This window comes from Aethalodelphis obliquidens, unplaced genomic scaffold (assembly GCF_003676395.1).
Source record: "Aethalodelphis obliquidens isolate GAN/ISIS:26980383/991018 unplaced genomic scaffold, ASM367639v1 scaffold5, whole genome shotgun sequence".
NCBI classification, from domain to species: Eukaryota; Metazoa; Chordata; class Mammalia; order Artiodactyla; family Delphinidae; genus Aethalodelphis; species Aethalodelphis obliquidens.
In genome coordinates this window covers 22,089,155-22,115,354 of record NW_020837949.1, presented here as the reverse complement: position 1 = coordinate 22,115,354, position 26,200 = coordinate 22,089,155, and the positions used below count along the sequence as shown (strand labels likewise).

The 26,200-nt window shown below is 39.8% G+C and overlaps 1 protein-coding gene across 2 annotated transcripts; it reads left to right on the top strand.

Moving 5' to 3' along the window:
• Positions 1-19: 19 nt before the first annotated feature.
• SSMEM1 (serine rich single-pass membrane protein 1) lies at positions 20-25,994 on the top strand. 2 transcript variants are annotated; one of them, XM_027101930.1, is made up of 3 exons: positions 20-64; positions 7,447-7,501; positions 9,144-9,863. In XM_027101930.1, exons 2-3 carry the CDS (start codon positions 7,447-7,449, stop codon positions 9,596-9,598), a joined length of 510 nt encoding a protein of 169 aa, XP_026957731.1. In that variant the 5' UTR covers positions 20-64; the 3' UTR covers positions 9,599-9,863. The 2 variants fall into 2 exon arrangements, 1 of the variants encoding a protein (XP_026957731.1); XR_003431888.1 differs by lacking the exon at positions 9,144-9,863 and adding an exon at positions 24,158-25,994 and having other exon boundaries at positions 21-64.
• Positions 25,995-26,200: the final 206 nt, after the last annotated feature.

Below are 26,200 nucleotides of genomic sequence, written 5' to 3'. Positions count from 1 at the left end.
GGGAGGGACAGGGGCTAGGGGCGTTACCAGGGAAACAGCCGTTGGATTTGTGGCGCCAGCTCAGGTGAGGGGAGAAAGCTCAGCCGGAAAAATTCAGACCAGGTTCTGAGCCCGCAGTAAAAAGTAATAACTATAAGAAGCTGAATTTCTATATATTAATATAACTTTAGCTTCCTTAGGGCGCTTATGGACACATTTTTTTTTGTTTTCGGTACGCGGGCCTCTCACTGCTGTGGCCTCTCCCGTTGCGGAGCACAGGCTCCGGACGCGCAGGCTCAGCGGCCATGGCTCACGGGGCCCAAGCCACTCCACGGCATGTGGGATCTTCCCGGAGCAGGGCACAAACCCGTGTCCCCTGCAACGACAGGCGGGCTCTCAACCACTGCGCCACCAGGGAAGCCCTATGGACACATTTTAAAGCAGATTTTATTAAGCAGGGTGGCCAAGTGTAGGATACAGAGTACTTGATGATGGGTCCAGACACCATCAGCAATGACAAAGCATTTCTCATACCTCTGTGTTTAAAAAAAAAAAAAAAAATTAAGTGTTCTGACCCGATGTAAATTCTAAAATATCCGTGTAACGAGGGTGCAGCAGTAACAAGAAAAACCAAATTGTTTTGTTAAAGTTGTTAGTGGTTTTGAGGGGTTTTTTTCTAAAAAAAACCCCACTCTTTACTTTTCCTGCATATTCTTTGGAAGAATTTCTAATCCTGAGGAAAAGGTTCATCAGGGAGTTCAGTTTGCTTTTTTTTTTTTTAACATCTTTATTGGGGTATAATTGCTTTACAATGGTGTGTTAGTTTCTGCTTTATAACAAAGTGAATCAGTTATACATATGTTCCCATATGTCTTCCCTCTTGCGTCTCCCTCCCTCCCACCCTCCCTATCCCACCCCTCCAGGCTGTCACAAAGCACCGAGCCGATATCCCTGTGCCATGCGGCTGCTTCCCACTAGCTATCTACCTTACTACGTTTGTTAGTGTGCATATGTCCATGACTCTCCTGTCACAGCTCACCCTTCCCCCTCCCCATATCCTCAAGTCCGTTCTTCAGTTGGTCTGCGTCTTTATTCCTGTCTTACAGTTTGCTTTTATCTAACAAATACAAACGCCCACAATGTGCCGCTGAGCCGCGCGAGGATGTGAAAATAAAATCTTCCCTGGTTACCACTTGGAGGAGCTTAACCCGGGGGAGGCCGGTAGGTTCTGTAGAAAGGCAGGTGAAGTGGGGCGCAGTGAGCCCCGAGGAGTCGCGGCGGGCTCAGCTCTGGATCCCCGCGAGCTTCCTGGAGGAGGCGATGAGGGCCTAAAGCAGACCGGCATGGTCCAGGATGCGTGCGCTTGGTCTGGAGACTTGCTCGTGGGGATGCAAAGTGTGCCTCTAATAAAAACATCATGCCGTGTCATAATAAGCTAACGGATTGTTACATCTTGTACGTCCCAGTGACCAAAATTTTTTCCTAAAATGCTCCTAAGTTCCAATAGAAGAAAATGAAGTTTCCTTGTGGTATTGAATGTTAATGAAAATCTGCAGGTATGCTGTGCTCTTAAAGATGTAACCAATTTTTTTGGAGTGGAGTTTTTATATTTTTTAGATTGCCTTAGCAGCAATGGTGTTTTGCTCTAGTTTTAGATATAGAGATGAACTAACTTGAAAATTGTGCAAATGTACAGTCAAAGTTAGAATACGAGTTTCCTCCCCAACCCACGTCTGACTCTTTCATAAGAAGAAATTGTGCATGTTTGATGTAATTCACAACAGGTACATCTATGTTTTCCCTCTTAATGTAATCTATGAATTACTGTGCATTTATTCAAGGCTTAAAAAGGAACACGACTACTACCTAAATTAGATGTATTGTTGGCATTATGTGTTAGTTTGCTAGTGTTGCCATAGCAAAATACCACAGACTGCGTGGCTTAAACCACAGAAATTTTTTCACAGTTGTAGAGGTTGAAAATCTGAGATCAGGGTGCCAGCAGGATTGGTTTCTCCTGAGCCTTGTGTCCTTTGGCTTGCAGATGGCCCCTTTCTCTGTGTCCTCACATGGCCTTTTTTTCCTGTGCTTGCACATCCCTTATGTCTCTTCCTTTTCTCATAAGAACAAGAGTCATTTTGGATTAGGTCCCCATCCTTATGACTTCATTTAACCTTAATTACCTCTTTAAAGTCCCTGTCTCCAGTTATAGCCAAATTGGGGCTTGGGGCTTCAACATAGGCATTTTGGGGAACACAATTCAGTCAATAATACATTAGAACTCTGTATGTTAATTTACAATGATATGATATATATCAAAGAGACTGAAAAAAATGAATGGACACCTCAGAGACTTAGATTTTAAAGACATTAAAGTACTTCCCTGGTGGTCCCTGGTGGTCTGCGCTTCCAATGCAGGGGGCATGGGTTCAATCCCTGGTCAGGCAAGTTCTGCATGCCATGTGGTACAGCCAAAAAAAAAAAAAAAAAAAAAAAAAAGACATTAAAATACTGTATTTAAAGAAAAAACTTTATATAAAAATTTCAGGAAAAAAAAAAAAAAAGATTATGGCAGAATGCACCATATTAAGATATGGGGCATATACCTTAAACTTTCATAGAAGTGATTTAGACAGATCTTCCAAAAACTTAGTAATCCAAGAAATGTTTGTCAGTTCCTGTCATAGTTACTGAAGAATATGTCATAATAGGTTGCCAAGGAAGTTGTCGTACACATGGAGTGAAGTACTTCCCAGTCTTCTTCATCCCTTTGAGGGGAATATGTTCAAGAAGCCATCATGGGAGACCTTTTTTCTTTATTTTGGGAGGTAGATCCTCCCCCCATACCTACAAGTTTTGCCATTCCAAATCAAGATTATGAATGCCAGAAGGGTGACTCTTGTGAGACAATAGGGAACTTCCTGCTTTGGTATTTTGTCATTTTATTGGTCTTCTCCCAACCATTATATTGGTTCTTCTCTCGGGCTTCTTTCTGGGTAGGATATCCTTTTTCATTTTAAATAATATATTTACTGTATACTAGGGGATTTTCCATAAAATAAATTTATTTTACATTGGTGAAACTACTTTTTAAAAGTTTGTCTTCTAGTTTTAAAAATAATGCAGTATCATTCTAGAGAACCCAAGAATATAGAAAAGGATGAAGAAGAAAATTTAAACTACTGTAATCCTATTTCCTAGAGATAACCACTGTTAACATTTTGGAGTATGTTCTTCTAGTTTTTTTCTTTTTCTGCATCACAGTATATCTCTCTTCATCTGTCTGTCTTTGATCTTAGATGGTTGGCATTATATTTTATATATTTTTATAACCTGCTTTTTTAAACTTAATATTATATTCTAATCATTCCTCAAATTATATTTACATAGCAGCACTCTTAATGACTACATAATTTTGTCATGGTTGCACCATAACAAATCTGCAATTTTGAGATATTTAGGTGGTTCTCAGTTTGTCCAAATGCTAAGTAATACTGGGATAAACTTCCCTACTGGTTAATGACCTCCAAATTCCTTTTGTAGCTGTGTAATTCTAATCAAAGATACAGAAGTTGTCATATATAATATAGGATACATGTTGTAGGATTTTGGGTTTTTAGAATGAGGCATTACATTCTCCACATAGAAAAAGATACAGAACTAAACTAAACAGAGCTAAAGTCACCACTCTAGACCACCTACCAGGGGAAAAAATGCCATCCTAAGGAGTGAGATAGCCCACTTAATCAGGGCTGTGATGCTCCCACATATTATGAGTAACTGAGGTCTTATAAATTGCTGATGTGGAATCCTTGCTGACCATTAATACCAGGCTGATGATTAATAAAACCACCACTGGGTTTCCCTGGTGGCGCAGTGGTTGAGAGTCCGCCTGCCGATGCAGGGGACACGGGTTCATGCCCTGGTAAGGGAAGATCCCACATGCTGCAGAGCGGCTGGGCCCGTGAGCCATGGCCACTGAGCCTGCGCGTCCTGAACCTGTGCTGCGCAACGGAAGAGGCTGCAACAGTGAGAGGCCCGCGTACCGCAAAAAAAACCTCAAAAAATAAAACCACCACCATTTAGCATTACAGCCAGAGCACTAGGCTGGCAATGGTCAGCTAGGCTGAATGCTGTTATCAGCTCTAGATGGAGAGGAGGAGGCTTGTTATGTCTATGCCAGCTGGATTCCATTGTAATAATCAAAGTCTCTTCCCCTCATCACCTCCTCCCCCTAAAAAGAAGTTTCATCTAAAGTCTAAATGCTTAAGATAGATACCTTGCCAAAAGAATATTTAGAATAGTGATAGCTTATACATGTCTTAGACTCCCTAGCTAAGTACATTGAATTTGTCTAGCCTGGCAAGAAAAGCTACTTTAGAAAATTAACAAAAAGTTGAAATTGATTCTTGGCAATTTCATCATGAAGACCCCCTTGAGAGGTCTAAGTTCTTTCTCTGCTCCCTTGCTTGCATCAGCTTTTGGAGTCACAGAGCCCTGAGCTTCAAGGACCTCAAGAGAGCTTATGGTCCAGCCTCCTGCTTGTAGGCAAGTAAGATATCAGTATCTATCCTTTGTATTTTTATTGATAAAGCCCAAAGAAATTAAGTGACTTGTCCAATGACACATGAGTGGTTATGACAGAGAGGAGAATAGACCCAGGTTTCCTGCCATATCATTTGTTTGTTTCATAGCATAGTTGAAATGTTGAATTATATCTATTCAGTGCTGATTAAAACCTTAATTATCTTAGAGGTTTTGTCTTTCACTTTGTACCCTTATGGCAACTATAATCCACTCAACTGCTTCTTCTAAAGGGTCCCAGATTTGAAATCTGAGAACCACATGAGAGCTAGTCAAAAAGGATGGAATTTTTCCTTCACTTTGAACTTCATTTTCTCTGCTAAATTATGAACATTTATTTACAAACCTTGAAGTAATGGTAAAAGCGTGATGGAAATGTGGTGGTAATTACCCTCAAACATGAAGCACACTGATTTCCTCTGGATTTGCCACTATCTAAGATGCATGTACCCTTTTGCTCTCAGAGATTATATATACTATATTTAGTTTATATATATTTTTAGTGTTTATTCAGACAGCTAGTGCTGGAATTTTTCCAAACAAAACCAGTCCAGGCTCTTCTTTTTGCATATGTGGAAACTGAGCTTAGGAGGTGTTACGTGGCTTGGTAAAATCACACTGGAAGAAAGGCAGAGCCATAGCCCAGATCTCACCACTGTCCTACCCTACACTTCAGGGCAGGCACTTCTGCTGTTTTCACTCAGCTGAGTCACACACAAAGACACTTAATAAAATGCTTTTGGTAACCACAGTTCATATGATTCCACTTAGCTTGATGTAAAATCTTTCTTTTGATTTTGTGATTACATTTTGATTTGACATCAAGTCAAATATGGAAGCTTTCCATGAAAAAGATATAAACCTAATAAGTGTTTTAAAACACTTTCCCCCCTGAATTACAAAAGTACCCATTATAGAAAATGTGGACATTATAGGAAAGTAGAAAAAATGAAATAAAAACCACTCCAGATTATATAGAAATAATCAACTACTGTTAACTTTTTAAGGTTCATAAACTTCTAATATTTTAATAATCATCTCTATACATTTTAAATTTAAAATAAGGCCACCCAAAAACATTTTTAAAAAACAGGTATCTTAAAAGAGGATTTCACTGAAAGCTTTCAGAGAATGATTTCAGTAACCCAGAAAGCAAAGAGGTACCTCGTTAGAGAAACTTGCCTACCATTGTGGAGATCAGGTATTAAGAAAGGAGTGGACCAAAGATCTTAGATTGCAGTTATGAATAACCAAGTGTGGTACTTTTCAACCCAGAGGCAGTATGACTTTCTACATAAATTCATTTTTTCCCTAATTGTAGACAATTTTAAGAATTAGAAGGAAAAAAAATCAGTTTCAACACTCAAAGCCACTATTGCTAACACTTGCGTACATCCCTTAGTCTTTTTTCTTTTCATATTTTTAGCTAACTTGTGATCATACGGCATATATAAATTTGCATCTTGATTTTTAACTTAATATTATAACATTTATTTCCTCATGTTAGAACATACTTTTATTATAATTTTTACAACTATATATTGTATGATTACATCATAATTTATTTAACTATTGCCTCCTTTTTAAAAAATCTATTTATTTTTGGATGCATTGTGTCTTCGTTGCTGCGTGTAGGCTTTCTCTAGTTGCGGTGAGTGGGGGCTACTCTTTGTTGCAGTGCGTGGGCTTCTCATTGCAGTGACTTCTCTTGTTGTGGAGCACAGGCTCTAGGCATGAAAGCTTCAGTAGTTGTGGCACGTGGGCTCAGTAGTTGTGGCTTGGGGGCTCTAGGGCGCAGGCTCAGTAGTTGTGGCACGTAGGCTTTGTTGCTCCACAGCATGTGGGATCTTCCCAGACCAGGGATCGAACCCTTGTCCCCTGCATTGGCAGGCGGATTCTTAACCACTGCGCCACCTGGGAAGTCTGAGCCGACTTTTGAATTTTGTATTTATATTACCCTAATTACATTGGGATAAATATTTCTGTACGTAAAACTTTCTCTCTTTTAGAGTTTATTTCCCAGTGATAGATTCCCAGAATTATTATGTGCCAAAAGTGTTATGAGTATTTCTAACATACTTGATATATTTTGAAAGAGTTGCTTTGTATGCATATCTTTTAGCAAAACCATTTTCAGCATCAAAAAGTGGGACACGTGAAAAATGGGACAAATATATTTATGGAATATTGGGGCAGAATTAGAACTATTCAAAGAAATCAATTTCTTCTAGTTGCCATATTCACAGGTAATATATTATGGTTGCATTGTGGAGGAAAGTTTCGGAAGGATTTAGGAGATATAAGTCTATGAATTCATATAAAGATCTTAAAGAATTATCATAACATGACCTGATAAAATGTCCTTTAAAAAGTAATTTAAAACTGGGACTTCCCTGGCGGTCCAGTGGTTAAGACTCCGTGCTTCCACTGCAGGGGGCGTGGGTTTGATCCCTGGTCGGGGAATTAAGATCCCACAAGCTGTACATTATGGCCAAAAATTTTAAAAAAAGTAATTTAAAACTAATCCTAGTACTATCATATCTGTTTTTAAATGACATTTAAATGATATTTCTCTATAAAATCAGTTAGTATAAGAAAACTTTGTAACTAATAGCTTCTCATCAGTATTATTTTCTCTCAATCTTTGTTCCATTTTGCTGGGTTCAAAACATTTTGGTAGATCCTGCTATCAAAGCATGGTCTTCTTAATGGGCAGCAGAAGTAGGATCAAAATAATAGGAACTCAGTAAGTATTTATTGAACTGCACTGTTTAAAATTAGACATTGTCAAAGGGCCCAAGGCAATAGTGTTTCTTAACAAGTAAATACGAGGGAAAAACAACCAACTGAGATCACTATTACTAATCGATATTTCTGAAACAGATGTCTGAGAAGAAAAAGAATGAAGACAATGGGACAAGCAGTTCGCTAAGTAAAGGTGAGAGCCAGTGCATATTTGATATTGGACTATGATGAGAGAAATATGTGTTGTGTGTGGAAAGCAAACAACAGAGGTAAATAGCCAAGAGTGTTATAGAGCCTCCCCAGACCTGTGGTGGCCCACTGGATGAACACCTTGCTTTGGTGCAGAAGGACTGCTTAGCTACTTCAGCAAAGCTGCTAGAGGCTATAAATTACTGTTAGGTAGAGTTCAAGCTGTCTTTTCATTCCTCAGCATTCTCCCGTCACACAGCTTGCCTTTCACATACATTTATTGCTAGTGTTACCACAGAACTATGAGCTATATATGACATCTTTTTCAATAACCTATAAATAGTGGTGTGCTGATAAATGTCTAACAACTGGCTCTCCAAAAATGTGTGTATATATCATTTAAAAGATTTTGCTAACATAAAGGATGTATATCAGACAATTTACAAATAATAAAACATATAATACACTTTATGGTAAATTCCATATAGGCCACTGATTCTCACAAAATAGTTTTTTGATTATAGCCTTAGCCAACCTATAGCTGCAATAGATGAACGAGTGTAGTTCTAATTTGCATGTTATTGATACTTTCCTTTAAGTTAAGGAGTAAGATGAAAGAAACAGAAAGATGTATGTTGGAACTGAACTTGGTTGTTAATGATGTATATGACATCTTTGTTGAGCTGGATAATAGTTTTAGAATACTCTGGAAGAATATTTCCTCATTTTTGGGTGCTATTCACAATATAGCGGCTATAGGCATGACACCTTTAAATGTAATCTATGTCAGTAACATGTTCTCCATTACTTTAAGTCTAGACAATCAAGAAAACCATAAGTGAAGACCTGATTCTTAGTGCTTGTTGATTTTTATTCCCACCAAAACTAATTTCAGGTTACCAACATGATGTCACTGAACATAGGAGTTAGGAAGAGATGCACAGTAGCACATCATTGCATAGTATTTCTGATATCCAGAGACAAGAGACATAAATAGTAGCTTCAAGAGCAAACCTCACAATAAAATCTAGTAAAATAATTTAGGAAGTGATGAGTTTTGAGTATTTATTACATTTATTTGTAACAAATTGATTTAGTGATAAGTTTATACAATTTAATTTTTACCAATAACCAATAATGTTTAACCAATTATTTAATTTTTACCAATAACCAATAATGTTCAACAGCCATCTTGCAAAATTCCTGAAAGTTTATCAGTTCTTGTGAACTGGCTGGTGTGAGCCAACTCCAGCACACCAGTGTATAAAGAGAAGATCCTTTTTAGTTTTCTGCTACCCAAATCACATTCATATACACGCTTGCATCTTTAAGCCGTCAAGGCAAAGGTAAAAAGGTCCTTCTCTGGAAAAGTTTGGAGACTTTTCCCTTGATATTATATCAAGTGTCCATGAAACTTCAAAAGTAATATGTCAAGCATCTATCTGACCCTTTTGGTTTTTAGGAGTTTTGGTATGGTACTGGAAAATGAAGTCAGCTGCCAACACTTGCAAATGAGTGGGGAAAAGTGGTGGCTTGGCAAATGGCAGCAAAGAGTGAGCCCACGCGATAGGCTTCCTTTTTAGGTAAGATGAGATTATAGTAACCAGCAATGTGCCTAACTTGTTGATTTGTTTCATTGTTGTTAGCAAGCAAAGATACTTCCTATAAGCGGCAAAACAAAGATGGTGCCAGGGATTCTTTGCAAATGATGACAAAACCAAAGCAGAACCAACTTCCTCTTGTAACTGACTCAGAAGTGGCTTTGGTCAATGCATATCTTGAACAAAGACGAGCGAGGCACCATTCTGAATTCAGCCGGGTGAATCAGACACAACCTGACAGTGATACTACTGAGTGTGAGAGTGAAGTATCTAACTCGGGAGCCTCCTCTTGGAAGGAGAGTGAAAGTGAACACCACCAATCACCAGCCAGTATTAAGAAGAGAAAAATAGCTCAGAGGCAAAGGAATATGGGAGGTTGCCAAATCAGGGAAAGGCCCTGCCTCCACTGCAAAGCCATGAGAACCAATGAATGGCTGACCCGCCATTTCCTTCAAAACGCTTCGGTAACAACCCCAATGCAGGGAGATATTCAAGAATGAAATTCTGGACCTGGTATTAACATAAAATTCAGTAAATTTTGAATTTTATCTAGTCCTTACCTTACTTGAAGCCAAATGAAAGAGATGAATAAAACACAAAAAATGACCAGAGCTCTAGGTGAGGAGGCTTTTACAATAAAGTCTCTCTACTAACAACAAAAACATTCTTGGAATGCAAGAGATAAAATTTCAGATAGGGCTTCCCAGGTGGCACAGTGGTTGAGAGTCCGCCTGCCGATGCAGGGGACACGGGTTCGTGCCCCGGTCCGGGAGGATCCCACATGCCGCGGAGCGGCTGGGCCCGTGAGCCATGGCTGCTGGGCCTGCGCGTCCGGAGCCTGTGCTCTGCGGCGGAAGAGGCTGCGGCAGTGAGAGGCCCGCGTACCGCAAAAAAAAAAAAAAATTTTCAGATAATTCTTTGTCCAAAAACAGACCAGTGAATTTGTTTATGGCACCATTGGAGCATCAAAGATCTGTATCCACTGTGATTTTTTTTATTCAGAAGAGCCCAAGACAGATACTTTATGCCTTATGTATTTTGTTTATATCTGTAATACAAATAAGGAACCTCTTTGAAAATATATTTATGTTTAGAAACTATTTAAATTTATTCATATGTTTTGATTATCTGATTGACTGAATGAATTAGGTAATGTTGGTTGGAATAGAATTGGCTCATATTCTCCAGATCCATATTTACAGGTGGCTCTACCTGAGCTGTATTTTTTTTTTTTTTTTGGCTGCGAGGTTGTGGGATCTTAGTTCCCCCATCAGGGATTGAACCCAGGCCCTCGGCAGTGAGAGCGTGGAGTCCTAACCACTGGACCGCCAGGGAATTCCCTACCTAAGCTGTATTGATGCACATGTGTCAGCTTGGGGCTGGTGAGGAGGAGCTGGAATGAGACTGGATTCCTAGAGTAGACCAGAAGGACAGCTGGGCCATGGGCTGTCCGTGGTTATTGTCCAAAGGGCATGACAAGTATTAAAGAAAAAATTATTCTTACATGTGTTAAAATGATAAGGAAGACTTTATTCAAGACTATTTGTAATAGGGGTCCAGTCTATTGCAACTGGGGAGAGAAGTCAAGCTCAACTCCAAATACAGCAAGTTCAAGTGGGGATTTATAACCAAGGAGCAGGGTAAGGGTGTCAGTGGATGGAAAATTACTAAGAGGAGCCATCAAGCATAGGGAGATTTCTACTAAATTGACCTGGCATGATTCTTGCTAAAGGCAGACCAAGGACTTATACAGCAAAGGTAGAGGATGAGGAACTTGATCAGATGTCAAGGGTGCTCAGATATCAAGGGTGGGGGACTGTCACTAAACTTACTTAGCAGAATTCTTGCTAAAACTGGACTGGGCAGCCAAAGACAGGATGGGCGCCAAGGTTGAGATCTGGATGAGAAGAGGGCTCAGAAGAGCCTAACTCAAATTTGTCAAAGAAAGAGTCTTTATTGAAAGTTAGCCGCAATCCAGACATAGTTGGGGCTGAGTTTTCCAGTTAGGCGGGGACCCCAGTGGTGGGGAATTCAAGCAGGCCTAGTAGATGGGTGGCTATTCTGGAGGATGGCAGAACCCCAAGTGGGATATCAAACAAGGCCCAGATCCCAGAGAAGAGGGCTGACAAGGACAAGATAAGCAGCAGGGGCTCTGTGCTGGAGTTCAAAGAAGGGTTTAAGTGTTAGGGACGAATTTGGATACTACATTGATAAAGACTGCAGCTTAATACTAAGAACTGAGCCTTTTATGGGGTATTGGGAGAAATACAACAGAACTATGACTGTGGGCTTGGGAGTTACTCCTGATAATTTCAAGTTCCTTAACTAACGGCAACAAAGAGACCCGGGAGGCAATGTGGAAGTCCCAGCCATTGGAACTAGGCCGCTAGAATCCAGGACATGGGGTGACATTTCTCAGCTTATTTGTGGAGACTGTCTTATTCAGATTTCCTCAGGATTGGAACAGGTCTGAGGCTGCAAGTGAAAAGAGGACAACTTCAGGTTTCGACTTCAAGCATCAACCTTTTCCACAAAGACTTCCTTTACTTCTTGATTTTACCCTCCTCCACTTTGTCTCCTCAGGCAGAACTCACTGTGCCCTCCCTTATGCTCCAATGTACCTTGAAAAGTTCTCTATCTCAGCACCCTTAACATTTTAATGCATGTATTTGTTTGTGTATATATATATATATATATATATCTCCACCCTTAAAGATAGAGTCCATGACTTATCTGTATCTCTGTGACCCAGCACAGGGCCAGAAAACATGGCAGATAAATAATGCAGTTGAATCAATATGCAGAGGGATTCATGAATGCAAAAGGGAGGAGCTGAGGAAAGCAGAGGCAGAGAAAGCAGGGCAGGGGCCAATATCTAAAATTTAGTGAATGATTCTGATATTTTCTAACTTTATATGATCAAGATGCTTGTTATCTTGTTTATTTAAATAGCACCAAAACAAAATCCAAATACCAAAAGCCAAAAACACAAACTCAAAATATAGTAGTAAGTTGCAGGGGCAGGATTTAGACCCAAGTCATCTGACTTCAGAGTTTGGGCTCTTAATTACTGTGATCTTAGCCATTATTCTCTGAAGATGGAAAAATCCTGATTTCAAGGTAAGTCAGTTGCCACCTCCCACACAGCCATAAGTGATATCCAAGCTGATATAATCTCATCAGGAAGAGGACAATGACTGTATTCTAGATAACAGAGTACGATGGGTCCATGCCCCAAATGTGTTGCTTGTGGATCTAAAATATAAGCAATGAACTATTATCCGAAAAGTCATGTATGTCAAAGACTACTACTTTTCATGGTCTCATCTATGGGGCTAGCACAGGTCAGAGTTGGGGGGTGGGAGATAGCTGTCCACTGGAAGAAGGAATCATGGATGAGTTAAACCAGGGGCTATAAATATGAAGGGATTAATTAGGGTAATTTGTAAGTACGTTAATCGGAAAACAGACCAAACACAGCTGGGAGGACAGCCATAGCCAAAGAAAGAAATACACTGAATCAGAGGAATAAGGCAAGGGCATTGTAAGATGAGGAGCAAAAGCATGGCCAGGCTCATTGGAACTGAATTAATGAGCAAGGTACAGAACACGTGAAGTGGAAGATAGTTCGTGAAACTAGGGCTGCAAACATCAGTTGTGGCTTGGTGTTCATTGTATTCAGAGCCTGTGTGAGCTGTCAAGGTGGGGCCCCTGGGCTTCATAACAGTCCCTTCTTCAGTCTGTCCTTGCTAAATGGGAAAAACTTGGGCACCTGTGGTTTTTATGGTAGAAGGTTGTAACCTGTTTGGGTAGCTTGCTTGTGGGGAGGCATGGAATTCTTGGGCTTGCTTCCTATCTGTGGTCCATCCATGCAACTAAATGGTCAGAACTGACCTGTGTAGCAATGTCCACCTACATCAAGCCTCACAACTCTTGTCAGGAACTGTGAGGGTGGGAACTATGGGATGCAGGGAAGTTTTTTTTTTTAAAAAAACAATATATTCTTTTCTCTTTAAAATTTATTTCATTTATTTATTTTTGGTTGTGTTGGGTCTTCATTGCTACACGGGCTTTGTCTAGTTGCGGCGACTGGGGGCTACTCTGTGTTGCGGTGCGCGGGTGTCTCATTGCAGTGGCTTCTCGTTGCAGAGCATGGGCTCTAGGTGCGCGGGCCTCGGTAGTTGTGGCTCATGGGCTCTAGAGCGCAGGCTCAGTAGTTGTGGCACACGGGCTTAGTTGCTCTGCGGCATGTGGGAGCTTCCTTGACCAGGGCTCGAACCTGTGTCCCCTGCGTTGGCAGGTGGATTCTTAACCACTGCACCACCAGGGAAGCCCAGGGAAGGTTTTAACTGAGATGGGTGTGGCAAAAAATGAGAGTATACACATAGGTGTTTGGAGAGGGGTTGGGGAATAGGGGAACTGGAAACTATAGCTACATGGTAGATAGTCTCACACTCTGAACCTCTGCCCTCCAAGATTGGGTGGTGTGGTTTTGGTGGAAGGAGAGGCAAGCCAGTAGCAATAACAGCAACAATAATAATACTGATAATAGGTGACATTTAGAGAGTGCTTGCTATATGCCAGACACCAAAGTAAGCATTTTATAAGGATTAATTTACCCTTCACAAGCTTGCATCCAATTTTATGGATGATGAAACCGAGGCTCAGGGAAATTAAATGATATACCCAAGGTCATAGAGCTGGTGAGTTGGGGAGTTGGGTCTTGGGTTTTGTCTGATCACAAAGATTTTGTTTTTACCGTGATGATAACACATTATCCATGTTCTTAATGAACAGTGATTAGATAAGAACTTGAGAGACCAGACCCCAAATACCAAACCGAGTCCAGAGGCTAGAGAAGGACTGTTCATGGAGAATGGAGCCAAGGGTCAGAAGCTGAGCAGAGATGGGAGCAGTTAAGTAAAACAGGGGAGGGCTGACACTGTTCAGTGGAGAGGCCTTAGCATCATCTTACCTCATTTGCAGTGAGTAAGGCTGGACAACTATCAGTAGATCAGGCAGAAACTCAGGGTGGGCTTTTGAAAAAAGAAGGGAAATGGAAACTTAGCTGAAAGGGTTGGTGAAGGTAAGAATGAGCTTTGTACTGAATGTTGAGGAATAGGAGGCAGTAGTGACTAGAGCAGTGAGGTTGATGGCCAAAGTTTTGAGAGAATTGGGGGAGGACACCATCAAGAAAACCACATAGCTACAGCTCCTTCCACTGTTACTGACCCTCCTGCCTAGGGCCCCCAAAAGGGTCCTCCTGCCTGGTGTCATTGGAGCCAACAGAATGAGACTGAGTTTGGTTCAAAAGGAAAGGAAAGTTTTATTCTTTGATCAAAGAATGGGGAGGTGTGACCTCTCGCTCTAGAGTCCACACTCTTCCCAACAGGCTCTGGGCAGGGCTGCTGTGTAGGGATCTTGTCAGCAGGGAGGGAGGCAGAGATCTTGCGGGGCGGGCACAGCTGCTGTGCTCAAGGCTCCAGATTGCAGTGCTGGGCGCAGTGCCTCTGCACACAGCCTGCTGCTGCCGCCATCTTGAATTGCAGTGTCGTGCACAGAGCTTCTGCCCACGGCCCACCGAGCTGAGGTGTCCAAGCGGCCATTTTGCACTAGCAGCTCTGGGCTGCAGTGCCGCGTGCGAGGCCTCTGCGCGCAGTACGCCATGAGCAACTGAAACTAGGCGAAGCACAAAGGAAAAGAAAAAAAAAGGTTAGACTTTATTACCCAGATTCTATTTTTATTTCCTGGGAATTTTTAATGGGCTTTGCTGGTGACACCACCACCATCCCTTTCTCTCACAAAAGAATACTATCTCCCAACAGATTCCAGGGTAGTGTTTTCAAAACAGTGACCCATTAATAGACTGTGCAATCAATTTAGTGGGTAGTGACAAGCATTTAGTAACAAATGAATAGAAAATAACAGTGTCGCACATAATAAAGGTAAGTATTGTTTTTGTTTTAGTGTGTGTGTACTGAGTTGCAATCAATGCAAAATGTGTTTCTTACTAGGTAGGATAGAAAATAGGAGCCACCGCTCTGGAGGAGTTTTCTTTGTCAATTTTCTGTATTCGCCAGCTATTCCACCACGTTAGTGAAGGCAGGTGTCACTCTATGCATTCGTGATTGTTGTATGCTAGTAATTAGTAAATCGTCACTCAGAGACTAAAGGATGGACCAACTGTCTAGATTTGTGAAAAGCTTGAATTAAATTATACAACTTTAAAAGAACTTTAGATTTATTATTTTCAAATAGAGTAAGTGAAAGCAAGCTAACCAACTGTTGCCTGGTACACAGGGGTGGGTTTTGCCTTGGTGAAAAAACAAGAATAATTTGTAATTGACATTTCAAAGAAGCCTTAGAAACAGGCCAGCCTTTGTTTAAATCATAATTACCCTGTTTGTATGTAAAAGGATACTTCTAAAGCTTTTCAAAACAACTGGTTCTTTTAAGTAGATAATTATTCCCTTTCCAATCTTGTTTACACTATTCAGAACTGCAGTGAATTCTTTTTTTTTTTCCATAGATAGTACAAAGGTTAACTTCAGCCAGCCCTTCCTCAAATTATCACAAATTCCCAATTAGTGAATTCTAAACAGGGTTTCCCTGTAACAATATACCAAAGACTTGTATGATGTGTTCTTTATTGCTTTGAATAACATCTGACAAGTTTCCAAGTACCAGGCCACCTGGATATTCTCTATCTGTCAGGAACATATGGCCACAGAGGTGCATTGGAGGGTAAGAGGAAATACAAATCAGGCACAAACATGCAGGGGTAGTGAAGGAGACAAAAGGGAGAAAATGTCCCTCCTCTTTTTTTTAGTATCTAATACCAACTGAAGTGTACATTTATAGGCACTTTTTACTGTAAAGAAGAGTTGCACTTTAAATTTCACAAAGCTACAGATGGAAATAGAAAACCGAACTTTTTTGTATGAGACTGGAAGTTATTAGAGAGGCCCAGAGAAGCTGGCAAAAAAAAGACGTATTCCAAAAAAAAAATTATACTTGTCCTTTTTTGCATAACATTTCTCACTGCAGATCTCCACTCAGTGAACAAAAGGAAGTGCATGAAATACTTAAAAACAAAAACAAAAATGTTATAATCCCAGACAGTACTGTTTTCTAGTTCTTATCTTTTATCTTCTGAGCTTGGCCTCTTTCACAGGCAGGCCCTCAAGCTGCCTGATTACAGGGGCCTGTAGTCTATAATTGTCTTTGTTTATTAGGGCTCTCTGTCACTATGAAGTTTCATGTGTTCAAAATCTTGCTTTAGCAGTGAGAACATCAGGCAGGGAGCCAACTCTGCTACTAATTAGTGTAAACCAAAAGAGGGAAGCAGGGAGATAAAAACCAGGTCCCAGTGGAAGGGTCTGCAGCCAGGGTTAGTAAAAGTGACGTGGCAGGTCAGAGAGTTGAATGAGACAAAAGCGCTTGGAGAAATGCAACTTAGGGCCAGAGTCTTTTTGTCTCTTTTCTTTGATTGCACCCCTTCAGATGCAGCAAGCGTCTGTGGTAGCCTCCATCAATTGTTTTCCTTCTGTTCCAGCTCCCCATTTTGTTCCACTGTTCTCCTTCCCTTATAGGAATTAGGTCCCAGTCGGTCTAAGGCAACCAGGGTGGTGCCATTCCCCTTGTCAGTGAGTGGTTCGTGCATGGGCATGTGATCTAATTCTGGAAAGGGAAGTTTGCTGATGGGGTCATTCTGAGAAAAGTCTCTTCAGTCTTAAAAAAGACCTGCACTGTCCCTTTTCATTTGGCGGGTGATGTTGATGACTTCAACTGTGACAGGTACCTGTGTCCATAGAACATTAGTCTAAACATATCAAAGTGAAAATATGGAAAAGTCTCGGTCCTGAGCTGCTAAATTAAGAAATTCTGGAATCATCCTACTTTTGGACTTTTTGTTAGGCAAGAAAATTTCCCTTATTAATCATTTTAAGTTGGCTTTTCTTTTACTTGCAGCCGTTATGGAGTCTTAATCATCTTTTATCCTCTATAATTTCTAGAGCAGCTCCTTTTGCCTATTATAAGGTGCTCAGACGTTAAATAAATACTAAGTAAGTACATGTATTCCTTTGATGGAGCCTGTGGTGGTGATGCTGAGAGCTGTTAATAGCTGAGAAAAGGTCTTTATAAATGTTGTGGACTTTTTAGGTTGACTGCCTCATCTCTTTTCTTTTCTAGGAGCCTCTTTTTTTCCCTGATTCTCATGCATGTTGTTACAGTGTGATCCTGCCTGTTTCCATCCCTTCACCCTGTCCAGTCATTGATTTCAGTAGGACTTTCTTCCAATCAAAGTTCCTTCATGAGAATTTGGAATTGGGACCAGGAAAGAGATCAGTCTCCTGAGGTGACTGGACTTAGAGCAGAGTAGGTTTTCACGTTTCCCTTCATATAGATTTGGAAACCAGGGAAAGCAAGTTGTAACAAGAACAAAAGAATGAAGCAAAGAAGGGCAGAGAGATGCAATGGAAAGTTCTGATGGTTTTCAAGTCCCTGGTTCCAGTTAATTCCTAAGGCCAATCTGTTTACCCTCTCATAGGCATCATGACACTTCACTCGTTGGCTCTTATAGTAAGTTCCCCTTTTTGCTTATGCTAACTCAAGTGAATTTCTATTACTGGAAACCAAAAGAATCCTTAAAACAGTGGTGTGCTGGTAAATGTTTAACAATTGGCTCTGATTGTTAAAAGCCCTGATTTAGTAGCACTTGCTGATTTCTGTGATATAAATACTCCCACTGTTGCTTATTTCACATTAACAAAGTGACACCACTGAACGTTGAGTTGGGAAGAAATGAGCATAGTGGCTCTGGTGAGCTGGTCTGTGACAGCTCCAGCACTGCCTAAAGAATACAACACACAGGGCTTCCCTGGTGGCGCAGTGGTTGAGAGTCCGCCTGCCGATGCAGGCGACATGGGTTCGTGCCCCAGTCCGGGAAGATCCCACATGCCGCGAAGCGGCTGGGCCCGTGAGCCATGGCCGCTGAGCCTGCGTGTCCCAAGCCTGTGCTCCGCAACGGGAGAGGCCACAACAGTGAGAGGCCCGCGTACCACAAAAAAAAAAAAAAAAAAAAAGAATACAACACACAGCATGCTTTTCAGAAAATCATCTGTGTTAAGTGGGAGGTTCAAGGATATATACACTGATGGCTGCTAAGCTGGGTATTAAAATCTTTTAATTAATTTTAAATGTGCTGAGTCTTGGGACTCAGGGAATAGAGGAAGTAGGATTAAGTTCTTAAATATTGAAAAAAAAACTTTATTATAGTGATTTGGGTGTATTGGGACTAGGTGGGAGGTGGGAGGTAGGGAGCTTGGACTGAGGAAGGGAAAGAGGCTGGGAGTGTAGCTGGAAAGATGGGGAAGAAGGTGGCCTGTGTGAGGGCAGGGTCCAGGCCTTGACAAAAAGGAGAATATCACCTTCTGCAGGTGAAGACAGGCATTCTAGGGGTGAGAAGCCAAGGCTACCTGGTACCCCAGGCCACCACACCAACAAAGGACTAAATTAGGTCATTTGGCTGTCATCTGTAAAATCTCCTGACCTGCTTTGCTTTTGTCTGAAGTTCCTTTAAAGAGGGAAAAGCCTTTTATTACACAGTTAAAGATAAGATAAGAAGGTATAAAATGTATATGCAGGGTTGGAGTAATACATTTATTGCGAATGAGGTCAAATAATCAATCAGTAGGTCTGGCATCATATCCTTCCCTCCTTTTGAAGAGGGGAAGTTGGGAGGGGTGGAGAAAGATGGTATCAGGACTTTAAGAAGCCCCTTCCAAGCCTTGCCACCTTCCCACACTTGATTCCTCTGCCTGAAACACCAGTCACCAAATCTTCAAATGTTGGACTCTTCAAATGTTGAACTACTCCTCAATTTAAAATTTAAAATTTGACCAATCTCAAAGATCACCCCTCTAACATTTTCTGTGGATCTCCCAGGAAAGTTGGTTCCCACAGTTGAGACCCCTGTTGTAGCCCATCATATCTTGCTATCATGAACCCCCAATCTTTCCTCTCTTAGGTTTGATGTTCAAAAACTGGATTTTTGGACATTATGCATTGACACTCCTAAACCCCAGAACTTGGATTTTTGTACTTGAGCTCATGAATGAGCATTTCAGATGACTGTATTGTTTAGTTTCAATGGCATCAATATCTTTGTTCACTGGTGTTTGTACATCTATTTGAATAGTTAGTCCTTGACATTTATACATGGAAAAATGAATGTGTCGATGTTAGTGATAAGAAGAATAGATTTTATAGATTTAGTTCACTTGAGACAAAGCTGGAAATCATTAGACATGCTGGAAGGGGTGCATTTTAGCATCAATTACATATTTGGACTTAAGCCTGTTGACTCTGCTCATTTGTAGAAAAAAAAAGATCAAAATTAAAGAACACATATAAAATGCTGGAAAATATATTCCTGAAGAATATATCTGAAAGGTGATGTGAACTAATTCCTTATATAAAAATTAATTCCAGATGGAACAAAATTGAAAGATAAAACAAGGAAACCATAAAAGTACTAGAAAAGTGCACTAGTAGAAAGTATCCTAATCTCAAGTAGGGAAGACTTTTCCAAGCACAGTACAAATAAAATCCAGAAGCCTGGGCACTAGTGGAAGAGTGTACACTGTTAGAGCCTTCAAGAGAAGGATTTAGCAATTCAAATCTAAAAACTTACAGATATGAACCTCTCACCTACTATTCTACTTCTAGGAATTTATTCTAAGGAGATCATCATGGATATACACAAAGATTTACCTAGTATTTATATTGTTTCAAATGATGAAAAATTAGAAAAATCCTAGCGTCTTCTAATTGTCAACTGGTTAAACAGAACAAATCCACACCAACCAAAGATAAGGGGAACATTGGGACTTCCCTGCTGGTCCATTGGTTAAGACTCTAGGTTTCCAATGCAGGGGGCGAGGGTTTGATCCCTGGTCAGGGAACTAAGATCCCACATGCCATGCGGTGCGGCCAAAAAAAAAAATTAATATACACTATTCAACAACTTGCCTTTTTTGCTTATAAATATACTTTGACATCATTCAATGTAAGTTCATAAAGACCTATATCATATCTTTTTAATGGTTGCATAGTATTCCATTGTATAGCTCTATCATAATTTGTTGAATGAGTTTCTTATCAATGAGCATTTATTGGTAACCTAAGTATATGTACTGACACGGAAAGGTGTCCAAATTATATATATATATAGAATGTATATATATTTCCTTTCCTTTCCAGCTCTAAAAATGTATGACTGTGTGTAGATGCACTTTTAATTTAGAGTTGCATGGTTTGGCTCTGAATTATAAGCTATATTATAATTATACTTTTAATGTATACATGTTAATTGCATCTCTCCATCTACTGTAAATTGTAAGCTCTTTGGAATGAGGGGTTATCTTCACTTCTTTGTTTTCCAAAACGCCTATAAAAACGTTTGGCACTCACTTGGGAAAACAATTTAGCAGATGCTAAAAAAGTTAAACATAAGAGTTACCCTCTGCCCCAGCAATCCACTCTTTTACTTACTTAATTCATTAAATTTAAATTTTGAATATGATTCAAAATTTCTGTCTCTTTTACATCAACTATAGTTTTTTTCTTTTTACCTTTTGGCCCCCTTTGCCCAAGTAATAATTTTTTTTAGGAAATCAGGAGGTTTTTTATTCTTCGAAAAAAAGTTTCTTGACATTTAAAAAAAAATCTTGATGAAGATCTTGAAAGGAAATTTCTAATTGCAAGTAATGTCAGTGTCATCTTTTTAAAATTTTTGATTCTGTAAACTTTATATACAAATGAAGCAACCACTAAATTCTACAGCTTTAAAAATTACATACCTGTTACCATCGTTTGACAATTTCATCAAGAGAATATAGATGAGAGCTTAGCCAAAAAATTAAAAACACATCTTTTTGGATTTGGATTTTCTCAGGGGAAATAGCCCACAACACTGCATCTTTTGTTTGAGCATATATGGCATCTCCCCTGAGCCTGGTCTTCTCCACATATGATAGAAATAAGTGTGGAAAAGTAAATGTAGCAAGTATTTGTTTTAGTGAAACCTTTAGAACCTGTGTCTGAGGCTAGATTGGACACTAAGCCCAGGGACTTATAAAGGCCAAGCCTGCGCTCTGAGGTTTCAACCCTTGATATTCCTTATGAGTTGAGAAAAATAATGATTTCACCTTTGTGTGTGTGCAAATTTATGTGTTTTTTTCTCATTTTTTAATTGAAGTATAGTTGATTTACAATATTGTGTTTGTTTCATATGTACAGCATAGTGATTCAGTATTTTTGCAGATTATACTCCATTATAAGTTATTACAACATAATGGGTATAATTGCCTGTGCTATACAGTATATCCTTGTTGCTTACTAAATATATGTTTAAGTTAAAAAGTAAGTTCGACAGTATGTATAGTCTGTCTAAAATTTTGGAAAAGAAAAAAATAAGCTGATTAATATATACACAGAAAAAAAATTTCTGATAAGATGTATATACCCAACTGGTAATAATCATCAGAGATACAGATTGGGACAGGGCAGGGGGCAACATGAGAGGTAGTCATATTTTTGCTATAATTTTCAGCAATATTTGAATGTTTTTACTATGAGAATATTATTTTAGAAGCAGAAAAATATGTAAAAAGTATACAAAGGCAGTATAAGAGTGTTCCTTATAATATGCTTTGAAATAGTGAAAAATTGGATGTCATATACAAGGGATTGGTTAAATAAATTATAATATATCCATATCATGGAATATAATTTAGCTCTTGCCCAAATATAGTATCATCTCACACTTACAAAAGTAACCAGTAATAACAGTATGTTTTTATATAGCTCAAACTGTTAATTATCTCTAGGGATACCTTAACTTTCTGAGTTATTTCTGTAATATGTCAGTTCTTAATGAGCAACATGAATTATTTTTGCAATTGGAATAAAGGACTATTATTTAATGCATATTGAAATTAGGAATTTTATAATATATTTTAGCTCTTAAGAATTAACTACCCTACCCTGTTATATCAGGTAAATCTATTGTTTAACTTTTATGCATTAGACTTTTGTATACATTTCCAGGAATGTATAATGTATTTTAGTTGAAGACTATTTATTTAGATATCACTTTTTTTATCTCTAGATCAGTGCTATCCAATAGAAATTTAATGCAAGCCACATGTGTCATTTTAAATTATCTAATAACTACATTTAAAAAAGTAAAAGGAAACAGGTGCAATTAATTTTAATAATATAATTTATTAACCCAATATATCTAAAATACTATCATTCTGACGTGTAATGAATATAAAAATTATTAATGACATGTTTTACATTCTAATTTTCATACTAAGTCTTTGAAATCTGGTGTGTATTTTTATACTTGCAGTATATCTCAATTTGGATGCTAAATTTCAACAGTTAAAATGTCCTACCAAAATATTACATTGTTTTTAAAGGAAGAATATTTTACACTGCTTCAGTTTTTAAATTTGAGTTAAAATTAATTAAAAAAATTCAATTCCCCAGTCACACTAGTCATATTTCAAGTGGTCAATAGCCGCATGTGGCTGGTGGCTACATTCTTGAAACAGTGCAGATATAGAACATTTCCATCACTGCAGAAAGTTCTGTTGGACAGTGCTAGTCTAGACATTGAGCTCTTGACTGATAAAATCTTATTCATCTTTGGAGTCCTACAACTTAACAGTGCCTGTCACATAGTAGGTATTCCATAAATGAGGGATCCATTCATGGAACCTGAGCTGGGGTGATCATAAATGGGAACCTGATGCAGACAGAGAAGGATGAGAAGACAGATCTTCACAATATGGTGTTGGGTGGTTATCTTCCAGCTGAGGAAGGACAAATAGTTATTGTACTGGAGGTTTTTTGAGCTTGGTGTTGCAAACAGCAAATGATCTATGAATTCTATTTGTTCTTCCCAACTGACTTGATAGAAACAAGAATTTGTGTAATGGACTTTTAGACCTAAGTAAGCACAGAGGCTGTCTTTGGAAGAAGGCCAGGGCCCAGTGTAAACTGGGTCCCACTGGATTAACATGGTGATTGCTGGTGGCAGGTGAGGGCAGCAGAGAACCACCAGGGTCGTGAGCTTTGAGGAGCCCCAAGGTATGGGTAGGTGGGAAAATGAAGTATTAAGGTGAACCCAAATCAGGAACTCACAGACCAAAAGGAAAGCCAAGGCTACAAAGCACAGCATCAGGAAGGATGCCAAACCCAGTTGGGACCAAGGTATAAGAAAAGATGCCAGGACCTGTGGTTTCCCATCCCACCTTAGAGGGAGGTTTGGTCTTTTCTTTCTTTATTTTTATGTAAATTATAAGCAAATTGAAGAAAATTAAAGTTAGTGTTAACCACACAGAAGTGTATAGCCAAATCACTTGTTTAAATTTTTGGTGTATTTCCTTCCTATATAGTCATTATTTTGAATGCATGTTTTGTTTTGTAAGTGGATTCTAAAAAAAACCACCTTAATATTCTGTAAACATCTTTCCATGTCTTTACATATTCTTAGTATTCTTATACATCATTAAAAAAATTATTTATTTATTTATGGCTGTGTTGGGTCTACATTGCTGTGGGTGGGCTTTCTTTAGTTGCAGCAAGCAGGGGCTACTCTTTGTTGCCGTGCGTGGCCTTCTCATTGCAGTGGCTTCTCTTGTCATGGACCATGGGCTCTAGGTGCGTGGGCTTCAGTAGTTGTGGCACATGGGCTTAGTAGTTGTGGCACACGGCCTCAGTAGTTGTGGCTCGTGGGCTCTAGAGCACAGGCTCAGTAGCTGTGATGCATGGGCTTAGTTGCTCCTCAGCATGTAGGATCTTCCCAGACCAGGGCTTGAACCTGTGTCCCCTGCATTGGCAGACGGATTCTTAACCACTGCGCCACCAGGGAAGTCCCAAGAACACTTTTCTAAAGACAGCTATCATCTTTCTCTTTCTGAATTACAGATTCCCCAGGGATAGGTTGATAAAGAGGTGTTTGGTCTAAAATGGTCTTTTCCTAGAACTGAGTGGAAATACCTTGGATGACTGGACAGCCAAGAGTGTTGGAGCAGTGACCCAGGGTCTGAGGATGCCTGCTCTACCCCTGATCACTCCTGGGGATTTGTGTAAGTCACTTCCCCTTTTGGGGCCTCATTTCCTCATCTGCAAAGCAAGGGGTCTTCAGTGGTTTCTTTCCATCTGGAGATTTCTCAGTGAGTCTCAAAAACAGATTTTATTGCGGTTGATGGATAGGTCCATGATGTGGATTGTGGTGATGGTTTCATGGGTATATACATATGTCAAAGCTTTTCAAATGGCATATTTTAAGTATATGCAGTTTATTGTATGTCATATATATCTCGATATAGCTATCTAAAAAAACTTATTTTATCCAGCTTTCAGAATGATGAGGCGGTAGAAAGGATGATACTCTCTTCTGATAAGCATCTGTTTATATTGTCAGTAGCAGAGAGAAACAACAGTGATTTCTGGAGTTTTCCCTACAGCTTCCTACTAAGGCTTGTGCTTTCTCCTCCTCCAACTTCTTCTATTCATTAAAAAAAATTACTGATTTCATCCATTCCAGGAAATGTTCATTTTGTTCATCTCAGGCATCATCCTTGAGTCCTCACTCCTTTTTGGAATGCCCGAGGTTCAGGAGCAAGGGGTCTGAGCTTCAGTTGGATCCCCAATGTGGCTCTAGGCTCATCCCCACTATCTTTTTCAGGAAGAGAAGAGAGCTGTCATGTCCCTAACACTTACAGTGAACTCAACTCGTTGGGTAGTAACTCTCAGCAAAAATTCCTCTTTGAAAGCATATTGTAAGGGAGATAAAACAAATTCCTACAGTGGAACTTCACACACTGTGACAATTGGGTGAGGAAATGCTCAGAGGCTGCTGTGGAGGTGGCTATCTGCCCCTCCTTTCCAACCTACTGGTATATACCCTTTTCCTGACTTCTCCTATGCCCAGTCAGGCACCAGTCACTCACCAGGGACTCTGATTCTTCCACTGAAATGCCTCTTGGAGCCCTTCTCATGCATTCCCAGCCACCACCCAGCCCAGATGCGTCGTTTAAAAATCTGGATTTCTCCAGGAAGCTCCTTGCTTGGCTTCCTGCTTAAAGCATCGGTTGTGCATGATTCATCATTCTCAAGACTGCAGTCACTTACCAGCTCAGAAACCTTCTGAGGCTCTACATTTGCTCCTTTCATCAGGTGTAAAGTCTTCTGCTTGAACTGTGAGGCCCTCTATCACCTTCTCGTATCTTCTTTTCATATTCTACCTTCTCCACCATGCCCAGGGTCAGGTCTGCCCAAGTGGGGCAAATTCCCTCCCAACTCTATCGTGTACCATTTTCCCCCAGTTCTCTACCTTTCTCATGTTTCCAAACCACCAGAAATCCATACTCTCCTCAGCAAATCCTATCTGCCCGTCTTTTCCAAGAAGCTTTTACTGATTCTGCAAGTACCTTAATTTCTTTCTTTCTTTTTTCTAAAAAATTATTTTATTTATTTATTTTTGGCTGTGTTGGGTCTTTGTGCACAGGCCCTCTCCAGAAGTATGTTAATTTCAATTCATATGACTACTGTCTACTTGATAGGTGCTGGGGACATGAGGATGAATTATGGTCTCTGCCTCTTGGTTTCTTTCTTCTCCCCAACACCCAAGAGAATGAAAAAACCAGAAACACCCGTAAAGTAGGTACTTGAAAATTCTAACCCAGGGATTTAGAGCCTGTGCAGATAAAGAATTTGACACTGAGTGAAATGGAGCAGGACCCTTTGGTCTTTGTCCCCCAGGTCCTCTGCCTGCCTTTTGTCTGTGGAAAAACTTTAGCCAAAAAATAAGTTTAATCAGAGAAGTGAGAACATGCAGAAACAAAGGAAAATAGTCAAAGGAGACCAAATAATAGTAGTTTAGTCATTAAGCATAGTCAAGGACCTTTAGTTCTTTCTCAAGGGCTATAGATAATATCCTGAGCCCTATCCTGTGAGCTGTCTTATAGATACTGAAACCCCCGCCAGGTGGAAGAAGTTAAACTACGTGATGACCAGGCTGT

What these genes read in the sequence shown, in the direction of transcription:
- SSMEM1 (XM_027101930.1), top strand. Translation starts at nt 7,447, where the DNA reads ATGTCTGAGAAGAAAAAGAATGAAGACAATGGGACAAGCAGTTCGCTA. An exon ending in AAGCAGTTCGCTAAGTAAAG is followed by an intron (nt 7,502 to 9,143) that starts GTGAGAGCCAGT and finishes CATTGTTGTTAG; the next exon opens with CAAGCAAAGATACTTCCTAT.